Raw genomic sequence first — 22,776 nt, 5'->3', positions numbered from 1 at the left:
ACACAGCAGTTTTATTTTCTTAAAGAAAGAATAAATCTACTTAATGCACTAGATTTCTTCAAGAATGTCACAGAGGGTCTAGATAGTGGTTATTCCGTCCACACAGTCTATCTGGTTCTGGCCAAGGCATTTGTTACCATCTTATGTTATGGCATTATAAATAGGCTAAGATATCTAAATGTAGACCTGTACATGGTTAGGTAGATAGCAGCAAACTGGCTAAAAGATAAAACCCACTTGGCTAAAATATCAGTCGTCACCAGAGAAAGCAAGAAAGTAACTATGTAACTCAGGGATTGGTGCTGGGACCTTTTCTTTCTGGTTTATACTTTTTCAACCTTCAAACAGTAAGCCCAGACCTACGGCTAACAAAGTGTGAAAAGGACTGCAAGTTGGTTGTTATTTCCAATCACCTCTTAACACAGCATCATTACAGCAAGAACTAAGCCTCACTTACCAGTGGAATAATGAAACAAGGCTAGAATTAAATGCAAAATAGATGTGGTATCATTTGCCAAAAAAAGTTATCTCCAAATCATAAAGTTAGTACCAACTACAAATTCATAAAACAATCAGGAATCTTGACGCCTTTGTCAACAACTTCATATCTTTTGACCAGCATGTAGAATTAGTAGTCAGGAAATCCTTTTATTTAGCACAACTGATATTCCAAGATATTTCAGCCAGGTTAAATGAAGTTGTCCTCCCTCTCTATTTTGTACTAATTAGGTTAGTTATATAGTACAGTGCCCCCACACACATCAATTATAAGAAAGGCCCCAGACTGGAGAATTCTCTGTGACACAGCGATCTCCGATTTAGTATATCTGCACTCAGTATTTTCACAAATTCATTCTAAGTGTTCCAGAAATAACAATTATGAGTTGGACTTTCAAACTGTTACTTCTATGGACTGACTTTTGAGGTGTATTTCTGTAATTGGTGTCATTAAATGTGGCATATCTTTTGAATAAGAGTACATTCTGTAATGCATGTTATATGATGTTAGTCTCTCATATCTTCTAAGCTCCAGTTAGAACAACATTGGAATTTCACTACATGATGCCTTTTTTTGGAGCTGTCTTTATTTATGGTACCCAAATTGACAAAGCTACAGATGACAACTTCTCTGAAGACTAATGGTTTCTGCAAGAGATGTTTGAGTAGCATCTGTTAGAGACATGGGTAGGGATGAGAAAATATCACAAGAACAAAACTTTTTTTTAGAAGGACATGAAGATTACTGCTTCTCTAATCCATTTACCTCTCTTTTGGTTTATTTAGACATTTTTGTGATCGTTGCTGCATTGTCAGTAAGTCTGTGCAATTATATGATACAATCTGAATTGCCACATAATGATACATTGTATTTTATTGTGATTGCAGATTGTAGCTTCTCAGTTAAAATATGCAGATAATGTACGAACCATGCATGGATCAACTATCTCCTTCAGCTGCAGCTCATCCACGGTCGTAAGTATAATGCCTCCATTTATCTTCTCCTTTTGTGTTACATTCATGACGTAGTCGACTTTTGTCAATAATAGAAACTGGGCAGTTAGTGAAATAGCAACAGGGCATTGTGCCTTTGGAGCAGTAACCTTTGTTTATATCTGAACTTTGGTATCCAAGTTGTGGAAATGACTTAAAATGATGGATATGCGTATTAAGTTATAAAAAAAGCCTACATTCATTTCCAGTAATGCTGTAAAGTCATAATCAGTTGAATTAATAGGCTGCACACTGAGCTATTAGATTTATATCCAGGATTTATGGCGCTCTACTAAAGACCCCCCAAGATCAAGTTAAATACAGGCAATCTAGGAATGAAACTAAAAAATCCATTTTACAAGACAAAAAACAATATTATTGTAATTTACAGACAGCAAATCAAAACAATCCTCAGAAGTTTTAGGTAGATCTGAATAATCTACTTCATCATGGAAAACTTCTACCCCTATCCCCAGCTGCTACTATTGATAAACCCCCCTGAGGATGTTTCTGATAGTTTTAACTGATTCTTTACTGAGACAATTCAAGCCCGAACTAGCCAATTACCTCCTAGCACCCCTGGCCCTGAAAGTACCACCCTTACAAAACAGCTCTTGCTCAGCTTCCAACCAGTGTCCACGTCACTTATCCGTACCTTGATCAAAAAATTAAAACCCACCACACTCTCTGCTGATCAACTCCCCACAAAGTGCCTTCAAAAGTCAGCTGATGCTATTGCCTACCCAGTATCAATACTAATTAATCGTACCATAGCAGAAGCTAGAATTCCCACCATTTTGAAAACATCCTACGTAATCCCACTTCATAAAGGAGACAGCTCCACTGAATTCTCCAATTATAGACCAATAACTATACTTTCTCCACTTGCAAAGATTATGGAAACATGTATACACAAACAACTCATGCACCACCTAATCCAGAATCACCTCATGGCAGATACCCAACACGGCTTCTGTCCACACCACAGCACTACTTCCGCCCTACTAACGTTTACCAACACCATAAGCCATAATCATAACAACAATCACATATCCTCAGCCCTCTTCTTGGATCTTTCCAAGGCATTCGACATGGTTGACCACCAACTTTTAATACACACCCTGCAAACTTTCTGTCTAGATACTAAAGCCCTTCAATGGTTTAAATCCTACCTCAGTGGGAGACAGCAGGCTGTTCTTTGGTGGAACAAACTCTCTAACCTACTACCTAACATCCTTGGAATACCACAGGTCTCCATACTAGGGCACCTGCTGTTTTCCATCTTCATTAACGAGATGTATAGTGTCATCCCAAATGTCAGCTGTATCCAATACTGTGACGACTCTACCCTGATCTGCTCAGCCACATCTCCTGCAGACTTATGGTTTGCTACCCAGTCCATCTTTAATACTATAAAAAACTGGCTCTCTGAATGATGTTTGATACTAAATCCCAAAAAAACTAAAATGCTGTTATTCTCACCAACACAAAGGTCTACTGCTTTTACCCTTACCATAAATGCAAATGATGGCACAGTAATCTCCCCCGACCCCTCTACAAGACTATTAGGTGTCATTATAGATCATAATCTAAAATTCGACCTACATGTAAACCAATTGATCATAACCATCAATAAAAAACTAGGGTCACTTTGCAAACTAAAAGCCTTCCTAACCCCTCCAACCAAAATTGCCATAGCTCACTCTCACCTTCTCTCAACACTTCTGTGCACATCCCCCTACTCTTTAATCTAAACAAGACTGTACTTAACAATCTCTCAACCTGCTATAACCACATTGGCATGTTTGCCGCTGGGCTGCCTTTTAGGATACACCACTGCATCAATCTTAACCAGCTTGGGAGGATTGAACTATCCAGTCTAATCCAATATAACCTACTGATTATGGCTTATAAAATCCTTTATAATCCGGATAATACACTAGTACTTAAAAATCTTATCACCCCCCTATAACAATACGTGACTGCTTCGATCCTCTAACAGACTACTAATACAGACAAGCAAAATTAAAAATGCAGCTGGTGATTCCCTCTTTGCAAACTCTGTAGGCAGAGCCTGGAACTCACTTTCAGCTGATATTACTTTACTCTCCTCCCTTGGTTAATTTAAAACTAGACTCAAACAACATCTGGCACTAAACTGGCTATGCCACTGTATCAAGCCTGGCTACCTCTCATCAAGAATGTGTAAAATCTATTAATCAGCTTACTATTGAATTTACCCCTGACTTTCATCAGGGAGCAACTCTAACCTGTGGAACTTGTTTATTCATGTTTGCTTATGTAATATTTGTCAATTTCATATTTGTAACATGTTTTTATTGTTTTTGTTTCTGTTTACAATCGAGTTTTTCTCCCAGGCCTCCGCTGAAAATGGACATGCATCCAGTCAGACTATCCCGGTCAACAAATGTAAAATAAAATAAATAAATAAATAAACAGATTCAGGGGAGTTGCAGGTAAAAGTGAACTTAGCCATCAGGGTGGTCTGCGATGGGAGACATCAAGCAATGTGGGGACAGTATTCATTGTCTAAGGAAAGGTTCAGTGTACAATCTAATGTTTGACTGTACATTGACTGATACCAGAAAAAAACAGTTTTCAATGACATAAAGGGATACTAGCAGTTATTTAATATGCCTACATGATAGAGGATATCTGGGCCATTTTATTGTCGTGTATAGAAGCATGGTACATACATGATGCACTATCTCGGAAGTGATCATAGGTCTCCACCCAGTGGAGTGTCACTTTCCTATGAACAGACATACATAATAGGAGGATAATTATTATTTTGTTACCCATCTTTTGAATAAATAAATGTTCAAGACTTGTTTGCTAATAAATATAAACCTAATATAAAGGATTAACCTTAAATAAAGGATGGGAAAATAATGTGAAAGCTGAGAAAGGGGTGATTGTGAAAAGAAGATCGGAAACTGTGTTGGCCCATAAATCTTTCATTGACCAATGCACCGACTAGAGAACATCAAGAAGGGGACAATGAAAAAGGAAACTAAAACATCTCACTAACAAAATACTGAAATGCTGAAACTATGATAAAACTTTTCACTGAATAATACTGATTGAATGAACATATGTCAGTGGCTCAACAAGTAGTGCTCTTGCCTTTGGTGCTGGAACACCAAAAGGCTGTGAGTTCTGTTCCCACTCCAGATGATTGGGTTAACTTTCAATTGCTTACAATACAGTGCAATATTATGGGAGATGCTGCAATCCTGAGTGTAACACCCTGAGAGATTATACTAAAGTCCCATCTGCTTGAGTTCTGGTGGATGGAAAAGATCCAATGGCACCTACTGAAAAGAATAAGGGAAGCTCCCTGAGCCCTTGCCCACTTCGCCATAGTAGTATAAATACAATTTCAGTTTTCCCTTAAAAAGAGGCCTCTAGCCTAACGGGACTAATTCCGTCAACAAAGAATAAATAGTTACAAAGAATGTGCTATGACAGTGTTTTTCATGTACTGCTACACAAGATTGCCTCGGTACTAAGTTTGAAGGTTTCAAAGCTTGGGTGTAAGTGAGTATTATCTTACATTAGAGGGTGGGTGAACTTGAAGTTAGAACATTTAGTGACACAGAAATGGGGGGGTGGAGTTGTCCTTCCAAAACACATTTTCTGGTAACATTGATGTAATATCAGTGCTACTTCCATGGTGTTTTTGAGTTTGATTTATTGAAATTGGTATTTTGACATGATAGTTGCAAATGTAAAATCTATGATGAGCTAAAGAAATAACACATACAGAAAAGCAAAATGCTTCATCCACTGTTTAAAACTGTGCTCTTCATGCTTCTGTTCTGGAGATTCTGTTACAACCCAGTGGTGAGGATGATTTGATGTAAGGCATGATGCAGCATTTGGTGGTATGCCTCAAGTAAGTGTACATGAAGTATACATATGAAGTCAGACTTGCCATGACTGTTTCTAATATTGCAACAATCTGTTTGAACAATGTTATCAACAGTCTCACAAAAAAAGTACATATTATAGGAAGAAGTTGATTCTACAATGATACTACATGCTACATTCGACCTTCGCCAAATAGTGATGCGTGATGCTCTGCATTCAGTGTTTCTTATGCATCACACATTCTGACCACCTGTCACATACCATGTCATAAGCTTTAATGGAGCGAAGTTAAAAGATATGAAGAATGAGCTAGGAACGATTCTGCAATCTTCGGTCTATGTCTCCCAAATCTCATATGCTTATTCTTATGTATTTGTTAGCACGCTATCTTCCTGTGCCCAGCTGGTCAATTTAGTCAAATTATTTTGCACACATGCAATATCTATGAGATGTAATCAGTTTTCCCATTTTAAGTCAACTGCATGTAGACTGTGGGAAAAGATAAAGCACAAAAGTCTGGTCCCAGGAGAGAGGTCTGCAGAACACCCTGACTTTACCTAGTTTTTATCTGATGAATGTACATTCTCTAATATAGAAATGCTGGAAGTTAAAATAATTATTTATAGAGTGAATATGGTTATATATGAGTTTCAGTCCTCTGAAGATGTTTCTGTTGAGTTGTTTAATTATTTAATTATACACCTCCAAAAAAGCTAGCAAGTATGACTGGTGCACAGAATAACCAAACTATTAAATAAATCAAAAACGAAAAAGCCAGCACTCAGAGGCAATTAAAGTTTTATTCCTTTCCCTTCATCAAACCGGTTTTGGTAACAAACCTTCTTCAGTGATAAAACATAGATAATGCAGGGACAGTTTTTATACACAATGTGCATCCCCAATTGTGACCTCACTTCCCCCATTAATCCATTCCAGCCTCCAAACACATACAAATATCAACCAGAATAAACATTTTAAATATAATATCAGATGATATATTCAATCTTCCATTCATATCATATATTTATTTGTGAAATTACCAATCAGGGTCCTTAATAAAAAGAGAAAAGACCCTCATAACTTGTCATTTAGTCCAGGATGAAATAGGGCACCCAACTTAATAATCCATTTTCTTTCCTTTTGAGTTAGTATAGTGTGCCAACCTTGCTTCATAGATCTATTACCTTTTACTTGGTCAATAATGACAAATCTAAACAAAGCACTTCTGTGTAACTGACAATGTCTGTACAATGCATTGGTCATTTTTTTAAGACGTAAATCACTCAAATGTTCTGAAGTACGACTTCTTCGTTGCCTAGAAGTCTGCCCTACACAAAAGGCAGAACATTGGCAACTAGCCAAATAGACAACCCAGTCAGAGCTACAATTCCCAGAAAATGATATATCAAAAATTTGACCAGTATTTTTACTGCTAAAAGATGAGGTTTTAAACATATATTTGCACAAACTGCAATGTCCACAAGGATGTGACCCAACAAGCCTATCCCTCAAAATGGTTAGTTGTTGGTTCACATAATCCAAAAAAGTTTTCTTATAATGCGCAAAATAGGAAGTGAGTGTTCTTCCCCTTCTGAAAGAAAATTGGCATATGTTAGACAAACATTGATCCAAATCTGTATTGCCCCGAAGAATATTCCAATGTTTGTTGACTACATCCTGCAATAAATGTGCGTTACTGCCAAATGTAGTAACCATCCTCATGGTTCCTGATCCATCCTTTTTGGTTTTAGCTTTATAATTCAATAAACTAGATCTCTCACAATTGGCCACCCAATCACTGGCCTTTTGAACTGTTGAATTCTTATATCCCCTATTAATAAATATACCCTCAATATCATGCCTAGCATTATGAAATTCCATGTCTGCCGAACATATTCTTCTAATTCTCATAAATTGTGATTTAGGAATATTGTTTATGGTATGTGTGGGGTGTACACTAGTTGCATATAATAAATTATTGTATTGTGGGTATTTCCTGTGGAGGAAGGGTGAGAGTTCATTGAACCATTTCACTGCTTGTTTACAATCCTAGAAGTAACTCAGAAACCATTTTACTGTGTTATGTGAGAAGCCTATGTTAGACAGTGTGTTCAAAAGTAAGGGGTGAGACACTGTGTCAAAGGCCTTGGAGAGATCAAGGAATGCTGAGGCTTTATAGCATCCTGCGTCTCTGGCCTTGTTCATGGTGTCTGTAAAAGATAATAGGGCTGTAGCTGTGCTGTGGCTAGGTGAGAAGCCATGTTGGGTTTTGGTTAAAAGGTTGTTTTGCAATAGAATCTGCAGAATTTTGGATATGGGTGACAAGATGGATATATATATATATATATATATATATATATATATATATATATATATATATATAAAATATATATATTTTGATATATATATAGTTGTCCCCTTTGGGAAAAAACACATACCTGTGAACTACCATGTAGGTGGCAGTACACTAAACACTGAAAGTGTGATAAGAGACCTAGGGTCACAGGTGGACAGTGGTCTCACCTTTGATAACCACATTTATTTATTTATTTGCAGTCTGATTACTGTGGAAGTCCACTGGGCTGAATTGACCCATTTTCAGTGGAGGCCCGGGGAGAAAAGCTCCAAGATGCATTATACAATTTAGATACAACTGATAGTTAATATTAAAGATAATATTATGTAGAATAGTTACTCATAAATGCATTCAATATCATGCATAGTTAACAAATTCATTAAGCGTGAAGGTAAGGATCATACAGTTTCATTTGAGGAAAACAGATGTGTGCTAGGTGTGAAAACAGTTTACATACAAACCTTTTAAGAAAATGTAAATAAGCTTTACATACACACATCAACAGTAGATACAATATTTGCAAGGTTGGGCTGTGTGAGGGTAGCTGTAGGACTTATTGAGAGCTTAGAGAGAAGCTATAGAAATTGTTGAGAGCTTAGATAGGCTCATAGGAAGTTAACTATGAGAGTTGTAGAGCTAGGGAACCAGAGTGAGAACCCCCTTGGATTAGGTTGGGTGAAGTTTGGTATGGTTCTTAGTGTGGAGGGAAGGGAATTCCATTTTTTGCCTAGTGAAAAAGATAGAAGAAGCTGGCCAGCAGGACGTTTAGGTTTATGGATAGTAATTAAGTTCTCATTTTCAGATCTGAGAGCTCTGTTGGGTGTATAAGGGGGAAGGATGTTAGTTAGAGCGGGACATTTTGTTGGGTGAAATATGAGTCTATATGTAGTAGCGAGTTGGAGATAGTCTAGGTAGTTTGGGAGTTCAAGCCATTTCAGGGATTGTAGTGTTAGGCAGTGATGGGTGGTATTTTTAGCTTTAGAGGCAAATTTAGAGATTTTGTTGTAGCAGTTTTCTAGTTTAGAGGTGATAGAGGAGGACAGGTTGGTTAGGAGAGTGGCTCCGTATAATAAGGAAGGAAGAAGATAAGTCGAGGCCAGAGTTTGCCTGGTAGAGTTGGAGAGAAAGCGATTATTCCTATACAGCATACCTAGCTTTTGGTGGGTTTTCTTAATATTTTGTTGAATATGAATATCAAACTTGAGGTGTTCATCTGCAGTAATGCCAAGTAGTTTGGCAGAGGGGACTACATCTATAGGTGAGTTGGTTTGACTATAGACTTTGAAGTTGTTTTTATCGTAGGAAAGGGTCTTTGTGGGAGGGAATAGTATAATCTTTGATTTATTTGCATTGAGAGAGAGGTGGTTTTGGCGCATCCAGTTTTCAGTTGCTGTGAAGGCAGTTTGGGTTTTAGTCAGCAATTCAGAGAGGTTTGAGGCAGAGCAGACTAAGGTTGAGTCGTCTGCGTATTGAATGATTTTAGCATCAGGAATAGCAGTGTGAAAGTTATTGATGAAGATGTTAAAAAGCAATGGCCCAAGGATGGATCCCTGTAGTACGCCAGTTGGGGTAGGTAGGAAGGAGTTCTTCCATTTGACTGCCTGTGATCTGTCTGATAGATAGCTGGAGAACCAGGATAAAGCATTATGTGAGAGATTAAGGTTTGAGAGATGACAGAGAAGGTGCTTCTGAGAAATAGTATCAAAGGCTTTAGACAGATCGAGTAAAACAGTAGAAACTAAGTGCCCTGAATCTCGGGCTTGATTGACAGTTTCTAGGAAAGAGAGTAGAGCGGTTATTTTGCTATGGCCTGGACGGAAGCCATGCTGGGTAGGAGTGAGAAGATTGTTTTGGGTCAGGAAAGGCATAAGTTGGAGGTGGATGCATTTTTCCAGGATTTTGGAGATTGGTGACAGCAAAGCAATGGGGCGAAAGTTTGAGATGCTGGCATTTTTGCCTCCTTTATGAAGAGGAAGAATATAAGCTGAGCACCAGAGTTTGGGGATGTATGATTCTTTTATGGATCAGTTAATAATGATGCTGATTGGGAGAGCAATGCCATCAGCAGCACATTTTAGGAAGGAAGAGGGAATATTGTCGGGAGTGTTAGAGCAAGGTTTAAGTTTGGACAAAAGTTTTTTTATAAAGTTAGTGGAGATGGGTTTGAGTTAAAACAAATGAGGTGAGTTAGAAGGGGGAAAGTGTAGAGCAGTTGGGTTATTATTGGGAAATGTCTTGGTGAGGTTAGTAATAGTGTCTATGAAAAATTAGTTAAATTCAGAGCCTAGTTCGAGATCAGATTTACTTGGGTCAGGACAGGGATTATTCTTGGAGCCTGGACTGTGGAGTGAGCTTACAGAGTTCCAGAATTTTTGGGGGTTTTTATTGTTATTGGACTGAAGTTTGATACAGTGGGATTTTTTGTCTTTGGTGATTATTAATTTTGCACGGTTTTGGAGCTTTTTATATTGGAGCGAGGTATTGTCGAGTTTATTGTTTTGGTAAAGCTTCCATAGTTTGTCTCTGTGGTGCATAATCTGTTTTGTCTCTTTGGATAGCCAAGGAGCAGTTTTAGTTTTTATCCTTTTGTTTCTTAGTGGGGCTAGTGAGTTTAAAGTATCAAGGAAGACAGAGTTGAAGTATTCTATAGCCTTGTCAAGACGAAGGATGTTTAGAATTTGCCATTTCATTTGTTTGAAAATATTTGAGAAAGTAGTTGGGTTGAAGCTACTGAGGTTAGGAGTTTGAATGTATTGATGCTGATGTGGGGAGGAACTAGTTGAGCGATGCATGAAGGCTGGGAGATGGTCGCTAAAGGTATCAGGAATTGTGCCAGAATTGGAGACTAGGATCCAGTCTATAGTGGATTCGGGAGGGTTTATTTTGTTAGGTCGAGTGATGGAGAAGATTATTTGAGTGAAGTTATAGAGGTTAATACATAGGGAGGGGCAATTGATTTTATTCCAAAATAGCCACAACAGTTAGAAAATCCTTCTACATGGCACACTGCATCACTAAGGGCTTTTCATCCAGAAAAAAGGAGGTCATTGTCCCTCTGTACTCATCCCTCATTAGACCCATTATAGAATACAATGCCCCATTTGGTATGTACCTCACAAGACATCTGCAACAACTAGAAAGGCCACAGAAATACCTCATAAAAATAATCACAAGCCTAAAGCAGATGCCTTATGCTGACTGTCTAAAGAAATTCCAGCTATACTCTGTCACATATCGCCTACTCAGAGGTGATCTCTGCTAACGTACAAGGCCATGTCAAACCCAGAGTTGCTGGACATGCTACACTTAAAAAAATCCCAATCCCTCCGAGCCACACGCTGAAGGGATCTTAACCTTGTCATCAGGATGAATAGAACATGTTGGAGAGATAGGTTCCTGACCCAGAGACTCCCCATACTCTGGAATGGGCTGCCCATACATGTCAGGCAGAGTGCCTCAATGGCCCTCTTCAAGTGGAACCGTGAAGATTGGATGGGAGACAGGAAATACACCCCGGGGATCACATCAGTAGGCCTGCTAGACAGGGGTCCAGGAAAGTAAATATTTGTGGGAAGCAATAGCCAGGGAATCGTTATGACTAGGCTTGTATAGGCTCTAGGGCTGATAGCCTAGTACCTACCTATGAACCTATATAGGACGGAAATTGGATGGATCAAAAGAGTTGCCTCCTTTGTGGTTGGGGATGATGTGAGATTGTTTCCATATGGTAGGTACTTCTGATTCGGATAAAGACCTATTTATAAGGATGCTGATTGGGTAGGCAACTGAGTTAGCAGCCAGTATGAGATAGTGTGGTGGACAATTGTCAGCTGAGGTAGAGCAGGGTTTTCGTTTTTGTAGCAGTTTCTTAATGGTGTCAGTGGGTATGGGTTGAAATGAGAATGGGGTTTGTATGACAGTTTGTTGAGCAGAGGGGTTAGTAATGACAGGGTTAGAAGTAGTTGATGGTCTGGGGTTGGTGTCTGAATAGGTTGAAGGGTGGGGGGGTCCAGCATTAGGAGTGTTAGTTAGTAGGTCTAATATTGATTTTATGAAGTGCTTGTTAAAGTTTTCGGCTATTTGTGATGGAGGGGTATCTGGTGATAGGGTGTGCTCTCTATTTGTTCCAAGGTTAAATAGAGAAGATATGGAGTGCCAACATTTATTGGGTTGATTTTATGTTGGAGTTGAAGCTGGGAATAATATGACTTCTTATCTCTGTTGATTAGTTTTGTCACTTTGTTACATAGTGTTTTGAAGTTGACATGATTTTGTTCATCTTTGCTTAGTTTCCAGGTTTTCCAGGCTAGGTCCCTTTGCTTCATCAGGTGTTTACATTCCTTAGAGAGCCATGGTGCTTCATCAGGTGTTTACATTCCTTAGAGAGCCATGGTGCTTCATCAGGTGTTTACATTCCTTAGAGAGCCATGGTGCTTCATCAGGTGTTTACATTCCTTAGAGAGCCATGGTGCTTCATCAGGTGTTTACATTCCTTAGAGAGCCGTGGCGCTGAGTTCTTTTTGATTCTTTTCATATGAATGGGACCTGGGTATTAAGTATGTGAAGGAGGGAATTATTAATGTACAATACAGCATAAATAAGGGGTAAGTTGTTTAAGGGGTGTCCAGTCTATTTCACATAGGAGATTGTTGAATTTATGATGACAAAAATTAGTTGAGTTCTAAACTGTTTACACAGTGTGCACTCTTAGTTGTTGGGAGTTTGTTCTAAATGTATAAGCTGGCAGATGATTGCTGACGGAACTAGGCAGTGTACCGGAAGAGGGGTAATTGTCAGGGTGGGATACTAGGATCCAGTCTAGGGTGGATTGGCAGGTAAGATCTTTGCTGTATCTGGTTGGAGTATTGATAAGCTGAGAAAAAACATACAGGTTCATACTATTTGTGAGGGAGTTGGAAGCTATGGTTTGCCAATCTATATTTACTTCTCCTAAGATTATTGTTTCTAGGTTTATTGTTTGGGATGTCCAGGATAAAATATTTTCCAACACTAATATATTGTTACCTGGTAGGATATATATTACTATTATGCAAATTCTTTTTGATATGTTGAGGTTCAAAAAAGAGATTAGTACCGCAGCATTGGAAAAGGGGGGTATATTACTGGTGTAGGGCATGATATTGAGTGTACAGGGATATAGAAGGGCTATCCCTCCCCACTTTGTTTAGATCTATCTCTTCTAGTTATTGCAAACTTTGGAGGTATTATTTCTGAGTCTTTTATATTCAGGTGTAGCCATGTTTCTATAAGGGCTAGTATGCCAGGTTTATTTTGATCAATCCAAGCATGCAGTGGGGCTATTTTATTACATATACTTCTAAGATTCAGTGTAAGTATGTTTACATCTTTGGGGTTACTCTTGTTGTTAGGATTAGAGGGTGGGCCAGGGTTGGGATGTATGTCTTCACATTTGAGTAGATAGGTAATAAGGACCGAGTACCATGGGAAGTCTTTTTTATTCCTAGCTGATGGTACTGGTGTCAAATGTGGTTTCATAGGAAATGAGGAGACCAATTTGTGGCTTGAATAATATGGGAGGAGATATGTGAAAAGCTGTGTTGTTTATTGGGGTGGTGGTTGGAAGAGGTTGTTGATGTGTGTTGGTGTGTGGGGGTAAGAGAGGATATAGCTGTAGCGAGGCTGAGAATTAAGATTAAAGAAGCTAAGCAGGTTTGGAGGAGCATGTCAACTGTGATAGTGGGTTTAAAAATAGTAAAAGTGGTATTTATGTGTTAGAATGTAATATCAAGTGTAAACATATATGTTATCTTGTGATATGTGTGCAGCTGAATGTAAGTCTGGAAATGTTTTGACTTCAGGGTGGTCTTTGACAATGTGGTTAGGTGTTTTGCCTTGTGGTTTGTGATAAGGAGAGGTGGGGGAGATGTAACAGGTCAGTAGTAAAGTTATAGTCCAGTGTTGGTTTGTGTGTATAGTAGAAGAGAAGGTGGTAAGCATGGAGTTAATGTAAGATAGTTTGAGGTGGTGCTTGTATTGTGATGGTAAAGCAGAGTAAGATGCAAAGAATTATGGTAGGGGAGATGAGAATTCAAGGTGATTGGTGTAAGGGAAAGCAGATAAGTTTGGTTAAATAAAAGAAGGTAAGGTGTGAATGAAATGTGGGTGTGGACAAGGTAGAGATGTATATAATTGGATCATAGGAATGAGGGGGGGGTGGTTTGCTTGGATTATGAGTAGTGGTGCTGGGCGCAGTTGGGATATGGGGGAAGGGCAGGGGAGTGAAGTGAGCAGAGCAAACAAAGCAGGATGAACCCCCCCCCCCCCAGATGGTTTGCCACCATAAAAAATCAGTTAGGTAGAATGTTCATGGATACAAAGACAAGATGACGGACTCTAAATACTTGGCTCGATTCACAGCATCTAATTTTATAGTTGTGGGCTTTTCATTGTCTTTCCAGGGATATATTACACTAATAAGAGTAAAATATGTTGAAGTGTTAATGTAGCTTCACCTTCAGCAGTTAAAGGCCTGTGAGTGTGGGTGAGTAAGTGGGGGTAGGGAAATCCTTCAAACAGATTCAACACTACAAATAGAACATAATTGTGCATACTTAACAAATGAAGTTATTAGTTCAAGTCTTGGAAATTGCCTTACATAGATTTAACTCAGTGTATTTGCTCCTTGTGAACTTTTGCAACTGCATGTGAAATTCAGCTGTGTGAGATCTTTAGGTATTGGCATATGATAACTTTTGCAGCAGCAACAGTAGTCAGACTTACTATGTGCTTCAAAATAACCAGGCGTTCAAGGAAGTACTTATGCTTCCGGCTGATAGCCAGTCATTTTCAATTCAGGGCACTGCCATTTAGTGTCCCACTGTCCCTCAGGTGTTTGTCAAGTGTATAGCAGTGGTAGTTATAGGAGTCAGACTGCAGAGTCTCCAAATGTTCCGTTATCTAGATGACTGGCTCATAATGGCCACCATGAAGGATTCCCTCATTTTTGCCTGTGACTCCATACTCTATCTGTGCATATCCCTGGAAATAATGGTCATTTGAAAGAAATCTGCTCTGAAATCAAGTTCAGGTGATAAAATGTATAAGGAATCATCTGGGCAATACTTCTCAGACTGCAAAGTTTCCATTAGACACTTTATCATAACTACTCCCGCAATATTTTCATCACTGCTGCACCAACACCTCCAGCTCATCTAATTCTGATCTACCCCTATAGTAGGCTCTTTCACCCTCATCCCTCATGTGAGGTATTAAAGTAGGGTCCTTCAGTGGACTCTCACTACCCAGTGGTCCATTATAAGTCAACTGATGAATTACCAGTCAGACTGTCCCCGATCTGTAGACGACACATTCAGTGGTGAATGACATCCTTTCTGGTTCCTTTAGGGAGAATGTTTCAAAGGGAGAACAATACAGGGCACCTGCTTCAAAATTAAGGCCAAACTTCACATCAAAGTACTGAGGATGCAAGTGATCCTCCTAATGTTGCAGGCCATTTAGGATCTCCTCCCCAATGGAGTGGCTGCTGTCCAGACAGCCAATTTGTCCATTGTCTGGCACTTCAACAAGCAGGGCAGAAACTGTTCCTACCCCCTATGCCAGGAGATCATGAGGGTTTGGCAGTGAGCAATGTCTTCCCAGTGTTTTCTTCTCACAATGCACATTCCAGGGAATTCCATTATTCTAGAGGACAAATGGAGCAGGTCCATTTTTCTGTCTCATGAGTGGTCTCACAACCCATCAGTGATATCTGAGATTTTTAGCCACTGGGGCCAACCCTACTGTGATTGTTTTCAGCCCCTTTCAAAACCAGGTGCAAGAGGACAGTCCTGAAGAGACATTCTAGTTCATACTTGCCCCCCAGGATTCCTTTATGCTTATCCTTCAAACCCAGCCAAATATCTTCAGAAAATGTCCTGGTGCAAGGTGAGAGCAATTCTCATCACTTCCTTTTGGCCTCATTATGTTTGGTTCTCTTTTCTTTTGCCTCAACTAGTTCACCCTTCTTGGGTCCTGCAGCCAAGTCTGGATCTAATTTCCCACCTGTCCAGTAGGCCTTACCCAGTCATCATATCCTTCAAACTGATTGCTTGGTTTCTCCATGTTCAGTGATGGCCAGAAATTCCAGGCTCTCCTCTGATGTGGTTCACATCCTTATCTCCTCTCAAAAGCCCTCCACCAGGAACCTTTTCAGACGTAAGCGGAAGAGGTATTTAGTTTGGGCTTGTTCCAGGGAACTAGAACCTTTCTCAGCTCCACTTCCTTCTATTTTGGATTTCTTAACAGGCCTTTTTTCATTTAAGGGCCAGTTACTCTACAATTCATTTGGCTGCTATTTCTAATACTCATGTGGGTGAACAAAATACTCCCATTGCTTCCCTTAGACTTTCAAAGGCCTCCTTGTAGGGTATTTTTTTGTAAATTCTACCATTGAGAGATCTTGGATCTCTCTGAGACATTTCTGTTTTACTTCAAGGCCTCACTGTCTCCCCTTACTGCTGACCTGAAGTTTCTGTCTTAGAAAACACGTTTCCAATTAGCTGTTACATCTGTTAGGAGGACTTCTCACATGCAAGCATTGCCATGCAAGCTTCCATATCTATTTTTTCACAAAGACAGGGTGTGTCTCAGAACTAATCAAGTAGTTCTACCCAACATGGCCTCTGTGTCTGCTTCAAACCAGACCATACATTTGCCCATTATCCTTCCCAGTCTTTCAGCAAAGGTGAATATCAATTGCAGTCTCTGGATGTTCACAATCAAGTTACATTTTTACTTACATCATACCAAAGATATTTGCAAGTCTGACCAACATTTTGTCTCCTTCTCTATGCCCAAGTTGGACTCTATGCTTTCTAAGGTTACCTTGTCCAGGTGTCTTTCTGACTGCATCATTTTTGTTTATAAGTCTAGAGGTTTGTCCTCGCTTTCCAGTCCAGAAGTACACATTATTATGGTGGTTGCTACATCTGTGTTTTTTAGTGTCCCTACTGATTACATTTGTGCATCCACTATATGATCTACCGTTCATTCCTTTACTTCTTATTGTAAGCTTGATCTTCAATCTAGATAAAGAACCTCCTTGGTAATACAGTACTGCCCAGGGTTCATGTAGCTGGGATTCTGTCCTACCTGTTGAGGCAGATGGACGAGGCAACATTGTATTATGAAAGTTATGTACTTACCATAATGCTAGATAAGTGTTGTTTTCTTCCATCCATCTTAACCTTACCCCACTGTCCCACTACCAAATTGACACCTCTCTTTGGCTCCCATTGGACAGCACTAATCTTATCCAGGGCCTTGATCTTCAGCAATCCACTGACATGTACTGACAATAATAAAGAGGTGTAGATTAAGAGTTGTGATATCTTGCTGTGTGGGGAAGAGTTGATCTGAAGGATTAGTAGTGCAGCAGTGCAGCAGTGCATTGTGGGAGGAAGAGGAGTCTAAACCTTGGAGCCAAAAGTCTTGTCTAAGTGCCGAATTTAGATCCGATTGGATCGAATATATTCATTTGTTGAGATGTATGGAAGAAGAGAAACATACCTATAGCATTATGGTAGGTACATAACCTTTGTTTTCCTTTTAGGGAAAAACTTTGTTAAATGAAAAATACTGTAATAAAAAGATCAATACACAGGAGGTTCAGGTTCAGGTTCTTTACTAGTGTATACCAGGAGGCAAAAAACGTACAAGTACAGAATTTTGTCTAAATGAAACAGGAAGAACACAACTTTTATAGTATTTCTTACTAGTATTAACCCACCAGGCTGACATAGTCAGTCACAAGGGGTTTTACATCACTTTAGCTTGCAATATTCTATTCATCTAAAATGCTGATACTACATTTTGCTTAAAAAGTTTTTCTGGTAAACAACGTGGCCTTGCTAGCCACCTGGTTAGTTACAATACCCTTTTACAAAAGTTTCCACTCAAGGTTCTAAATTAATTTGAACATAATAGTAGATACAGTTCTCAATACATTTCTCTTGTTACATGTTATCACTTCTTCCTTGCAGCCGGTGCGTGATCTGGCAACATATACAAGGTCAATTGCTCAAGCAGGAAAGAGCAGAAGATTCTCATTATTTCACACATTTAATTTCCTGACCCAGCAGATAATCACTTGTGAGAAGCATAAACATTAATTCTTTCTGAGCTGGCAGCTGCTGGGGTCAGAGGCCAACTTGCAAAAAGGCACACTGCAGTTTCCAAAAGCTTCTTGCAGTTTCATATGAATTCATTTTTCTTGTCACAACATTAATAGAATAAAATTCATTATATCTTTCTTATTTCTTAATAAGCACTAAACATATACATTAATACATATTTTTCTAACATTTTCCCCTGTTAATACTTTTTATTTTATTCTCAGAAGTGAAAACAGTCTTATTTCTTCTCCTAACCTCTTCCACTTAGGATTTGCAGTTAAGAGAGTCATTTAGTTTAAACTTCAAGGAGAATTTTATTTGGAACCAATTCCTTAAGTTCAATGTCTTGATACAAGGTTTTAGAGACAGGCATATTTATAAAATCTTTAATTAATCTTTTCATGCAGGGGATTTCACAACAAACACATGCTCCTAATAGGAGTAAATCCACACAAATGGCAATCAGAATATTCATTAGGATGGAACCCCACCCCCCAAACAGATTCTGGAAAAAATCCGTCAGAGGGTTTGGGTCTGGATTGGTCATGGCCGACACTTGCTGAATCACCTCCAGATGGTTATTAATTTTATGCTTATTATTTGGAATATATGCACAGCATTCTTCTTTGATAAGCGCACATGTAACACCTCTCGCCGCTAGGGTGAAGTCAAGAGCCATCCGATTTTGCAACACAACAGTTCTCATGGCATTTAGTTCATCAGTCACTAATTCAAGATCATAAAAAGTTGCATTACTCATTACTTCGAGAAGTTTCGACAGTTTTCTCAGCTCCCAAATCGATTTGACTGCACCATACGCTGGGAGTATACCTGCCCAAGATATAACACTGTCACTCAAGTCCATATGAGTCAATTTGTCTTTGTCCTTCATGGAATTATGGTCTTTCCAACCTGCTTCAACTCGCCCTACTGGATTCACAGGTTTCTCGATTGGATCTTTGGTTTTCTTGGAAACATCTCTCAAGTTCCGTATTTTACCCAGAGGTAATTCCGCAGTGTGTCGTATGGCCGAAACCAGGTAGCCAAAAAACAACTGCCGGACCAATTCTCAGGTAGCCATTTGTATGCCTTTTTCCCACACACAAAATAACAGTTTTCAACTTTAGTGCTAATACGCACCAACCCTGCATGAAACATTTTCTTATCTATGATTGACAATTGTTTAATCAAAACAGAATTTTTTTGTATCTCATTCAACGTTGTTTTTATTGAGTTCAAGTATGAATCATAGTTAGTATTGCAAACAGTACCCCCACTTTTAGTCTTAATATAACATTTATAAGATATTGCTATGTTACAGTTACTCCAGCCTACCTGGAAAGTATTATTTTTGAAAAAACACACAATCCCCTTTTATGTAACAGGTAAATACAATGCTATTTTATTCTGTGATCTCACAGTTCCTGTGTCAAAAAGTAAATTTTCCCAAGTCTCATTGATCCCTAAAGGAACAGTGGACATTAGTAGTCCTCCATATGCTGTTGGTATAGCTGTACAAACCCAGCAGTTTGAAATGTTCATAGTCTCAGCATATACATGTTTAATTGCTAGGTATGTGTTAAAGTTTGGATGCCAGTCTATGGATGTTTCATCACGTTTATCCAGTTTTACTTGTGTGGTTGAGAAATGAAAAAACCACAACAGAAAGAAAATTGTCAAAAGTACAGTCAACAAGTGTACGCTCAATAATATGATTATGCAACATTTTTGAGGTTGGTCTGAATTTTTATTTTTGGCCATTTTGTTCTTGTTGTGTAACAGTTACAATGTTTTTATTAAGTTGAAAGTTCTTTACCAGTTTACAATGCGTCAAATGGATCCAGGATGACTTTTTGGTGATTTTGACTGCAGTAGGCGTGGCCAGCAGTACCTGGTATGGTCCTTCCCACTTCTGGCTTGCCCATTTCTTCCTCTTTGTTACCTTCACCCAGATCCAGGACCCCGGGGCTAGAATCGCTTCCACTGGTCTGGTCTGTTTTTTATCTGAAAAAGAGTTAAACTGCAAGAGAGATTTATTTGTTAACAGTTTCCTCATATAACTAGCTAGTGAACTATCAGCCTCCTGGTCTGCAGGCATGAGAGATTTCCACTGAGGTACATAATATGCCCTCCCAAACACCATTTCAAAAGGAGTTAAACCCTTTGCATTTGGAACTGTTTGCATACTCAGCAGCGCCAGAGGCAGACAGTGCACCCAGTTCTTTTGGGTGTCATTGACTAACTTTCTAAGTTTGTTCTTGGGGACTCCATTGTGCCTCTCCACCAGTCCTGCAGACTGAGGGTGATAAGCACAATGGTTCTTAAGGGAAATCCCAAAGAATCGTCCCAACTGTTGTATGGTTTGATTCACAAAATGTGTACCATTGTCACTATAAATTTTTTTTGGTATGCCAAATCTAGGAATAATCTCCTTTATGAGGGCTTTTCCCACTGTTGTTGCATCTGAATTCTTGGTTGGAAAAGCTTCCACCCATCTAGAAGACATATCTACAATGACAAGGCAGTACTTTTTGTTATTGCATTTGTTCAGTTTTATAAAATCCATACAAATAGTATGGAACGGATATGGTGGTGTAGGAAAACTTCCTTGTTTAGGTTTAAATGCCCCTTGTGCATGATGTTTGTTACAAATATGACATGCTGCACAAAATTTTTTTGTATAATTTGTGAATCCATATGTTTGGAATATTCGGTTTACTAACTGTACCATCCCCCCTGTTGAGACATGGCACTGCCCATGGCTCAACAAAGCTGCATATGTAAACAAATTAGACGGCAAAATTGTTTTTTTTGTCTTTGGAGATGTACAGCCCGTTTTTAAGGATTGCTCCTCGTTTTTTCCATTTTTGTTTCTCTGCTTTTGTAGTAAGCGTCTGCATTGTTTTTAACATTTTTAGGTCTAAAATTTCAGAGGGTTGTAATTCCTCGTCTAAAAGTAAACTTTCTGAGTCTGAAGCTGCTTGCTTTGCAGCTGCATCAGCTCTCATATTACCTTTTGAAATTTTGTCCTGCTGTTTTGTATGAGCTACGCATTTGCAAATAGCTACTTTAGTAGGTAACTGAATAGATTCTAACAATTTTAAAATAAATTGCGCATGATTAATTGGTTTACCACTAGATGTTATTATCTCTCTATTTTTCCACTGCTGTGCAAAAACATGTACAGTAGAAAAAGCATACTGACTGTCAGTGTATATGTTTACACATTTGTCTTTTGCTAAAGTACAGGCTCGTGTTAAGGCAATCAATTCTGCTGCTTGTGCAGACAAGTTATGTGGTAAGGATTGGGCTTTTAAGGTTTCAGTGTCTGTAACTATTGCATACCCCACTAGATTTTTTCTGTAGGGCCCCTTCTGCATGAGCCGTCCACGTAATATGTCACCTTGGCCTTATCCAAGGGAATATCCGTGAGATCTTGTCTGGGTAATGTTTTCTGCTTAATTTTTTGCAGGAAACTGTGTGGTGTGCCATCCACGGGAGTTGGGAGCAAAGTTGATGGATTTAATGTCGTGCATCGTTTAATTGTCATATGAGGATGGCTCAACAGTATAGTCATACAGGAAAGGTGTCTAACAGGAGAAAGATAAGCTGCCTTTTCTTGCAGTAAAATTATTGCAACCGCATGAGGCACTCTCAATGTGAGAGGGTGGAATAACACCACTGAGGCTGAAGCCTGTACTGCCATTGCAGCTGCAACCACTGCTTGTACACAGTGGGGCAAGGATCACGCCACTGGGTCTAATTGTGATGAATAGTAAGCTATGGGGTGTTGCTTATCCCCATGTTGTTGTGTCAACACTGATGTCATATATCTTTGTTTACAGTCTACAGTTTGAAAGAAACGTTTATGATAGTTTGGTAGTCCTAAGACTAATGAAGAAGCTATCAATTGCTTTAACCTGCAGAAAGCTATTTCTGCTTTAGGTGTCCATTGTAATAAATCCTGTGCTGCCATTGGCTTTTTGTATATGAGGTTGGTCAGTGGAGCAGATTCCAAAGCATAGTTTGGTATCCAACTCCGGCAGAAGTTAGTTGTTTTCAGGAAGGACATCATTTTCTTCTTGGTCGCTGGTTTGGGTGCTTGTAAAATCACTGTTTTTCTATCCTCATCTAGTATTCTACCTTCTTTGGATATTACATATCCTAGGTATCTAACTTGTTTTCTCCAAAGCTGTAGTTTGCTTTTGTTTACTTTGTGTCCCTGTGTTGCTAAGAATTGTAACAGTGCTATGGTATCCTCCAAGCATTGCTGCTGGGTGGGGGCTGCTAGCAAGATGTCGTCTACATAAAGTAGAATTTGACTATCCCCCGGTGGGGTGAATTCCGCCAAATTACTAGCCATTTGTTGTGCGAATATTGTTGGACTCTCACAATATCCCTGTGGTAGTCGAGTATAGGTATACCTTTTCCCCTGAAATTTAAATGCAAACCAATATTGGCTATTAGGATGTATAGGTATTGAAAAGAAGGCATTGCTGATATCTACCACAGAGAAATATTTTTGATGAGGTTTTAAATCATTTAACAAAGTGTGTGGATTTGGCACTGTAGGTGCTCTAGGTATTACTGCATTATTTACAGCTTGTAAGTCCTGAACCATACGCCATTTTTCGTTTGCCTTTTTAACAGGAAATAGGGGTGTATTACATGGTGAATCAGGAGATTCTACCAGTACTCCTTTTTTAAGTAATGCTGCTATTATAGGTTTGATTTTTATTTTTGCATCCTTTCTTAAAGGATATTGTCTCTTTTGTGGTCTGAATGCTGACTTTGGTGTAATAGTAACTGGTCCTGCTGTTTGAATAAGTCTTACATTTGACTTGCCTGTTGACCAAAGAATCTTTGGTATGTTACATAAGG

General features: G+C 39.0%; 1 protein-coding gene across 1 annotated transcript in view; it reads left to right on the top strand.

Annotated features, from left to right (window-relative positions):
• STAB1 (stabilin 1) overlaps positions 1–22,776 on the top strand; it is a 2,761,215-nt gene that overhangs the window by 2,123,793 nt on the left and 614,646 nt on the right. Inside the window, exon 56 of the mRNA XM_044078505.1 lies at positions 1,387–1,473. Coding sequence (XP_043934440.1) covers positions 1,387–1,473 — 87 coding nt within the window. The remainder of the gene's footprint in view (positions 1–1,386; positions 1,474–22,776) is intronic.

This window comes from Protopterus annectens, chromosome 7.part1 (genome assembly GCF_019279795.1).
Source record: "Protopterus annectens isolate FY-2018-M chromosome 7.part1, PAN1.0, whole genome shotgun sequence".
In the NCBI taxonomy this organism is placed as follows: Eukaryota; Metazoa; Chordata; order Ceratodontiformes; family Protopteridae; genus Protopterus; species Protopterus annectens.
The sequence above is the reverse complement of the archived record's forward strand: the minus strand, read 5'-3'. Positions and strand labels throughout refer to the sequence as shown.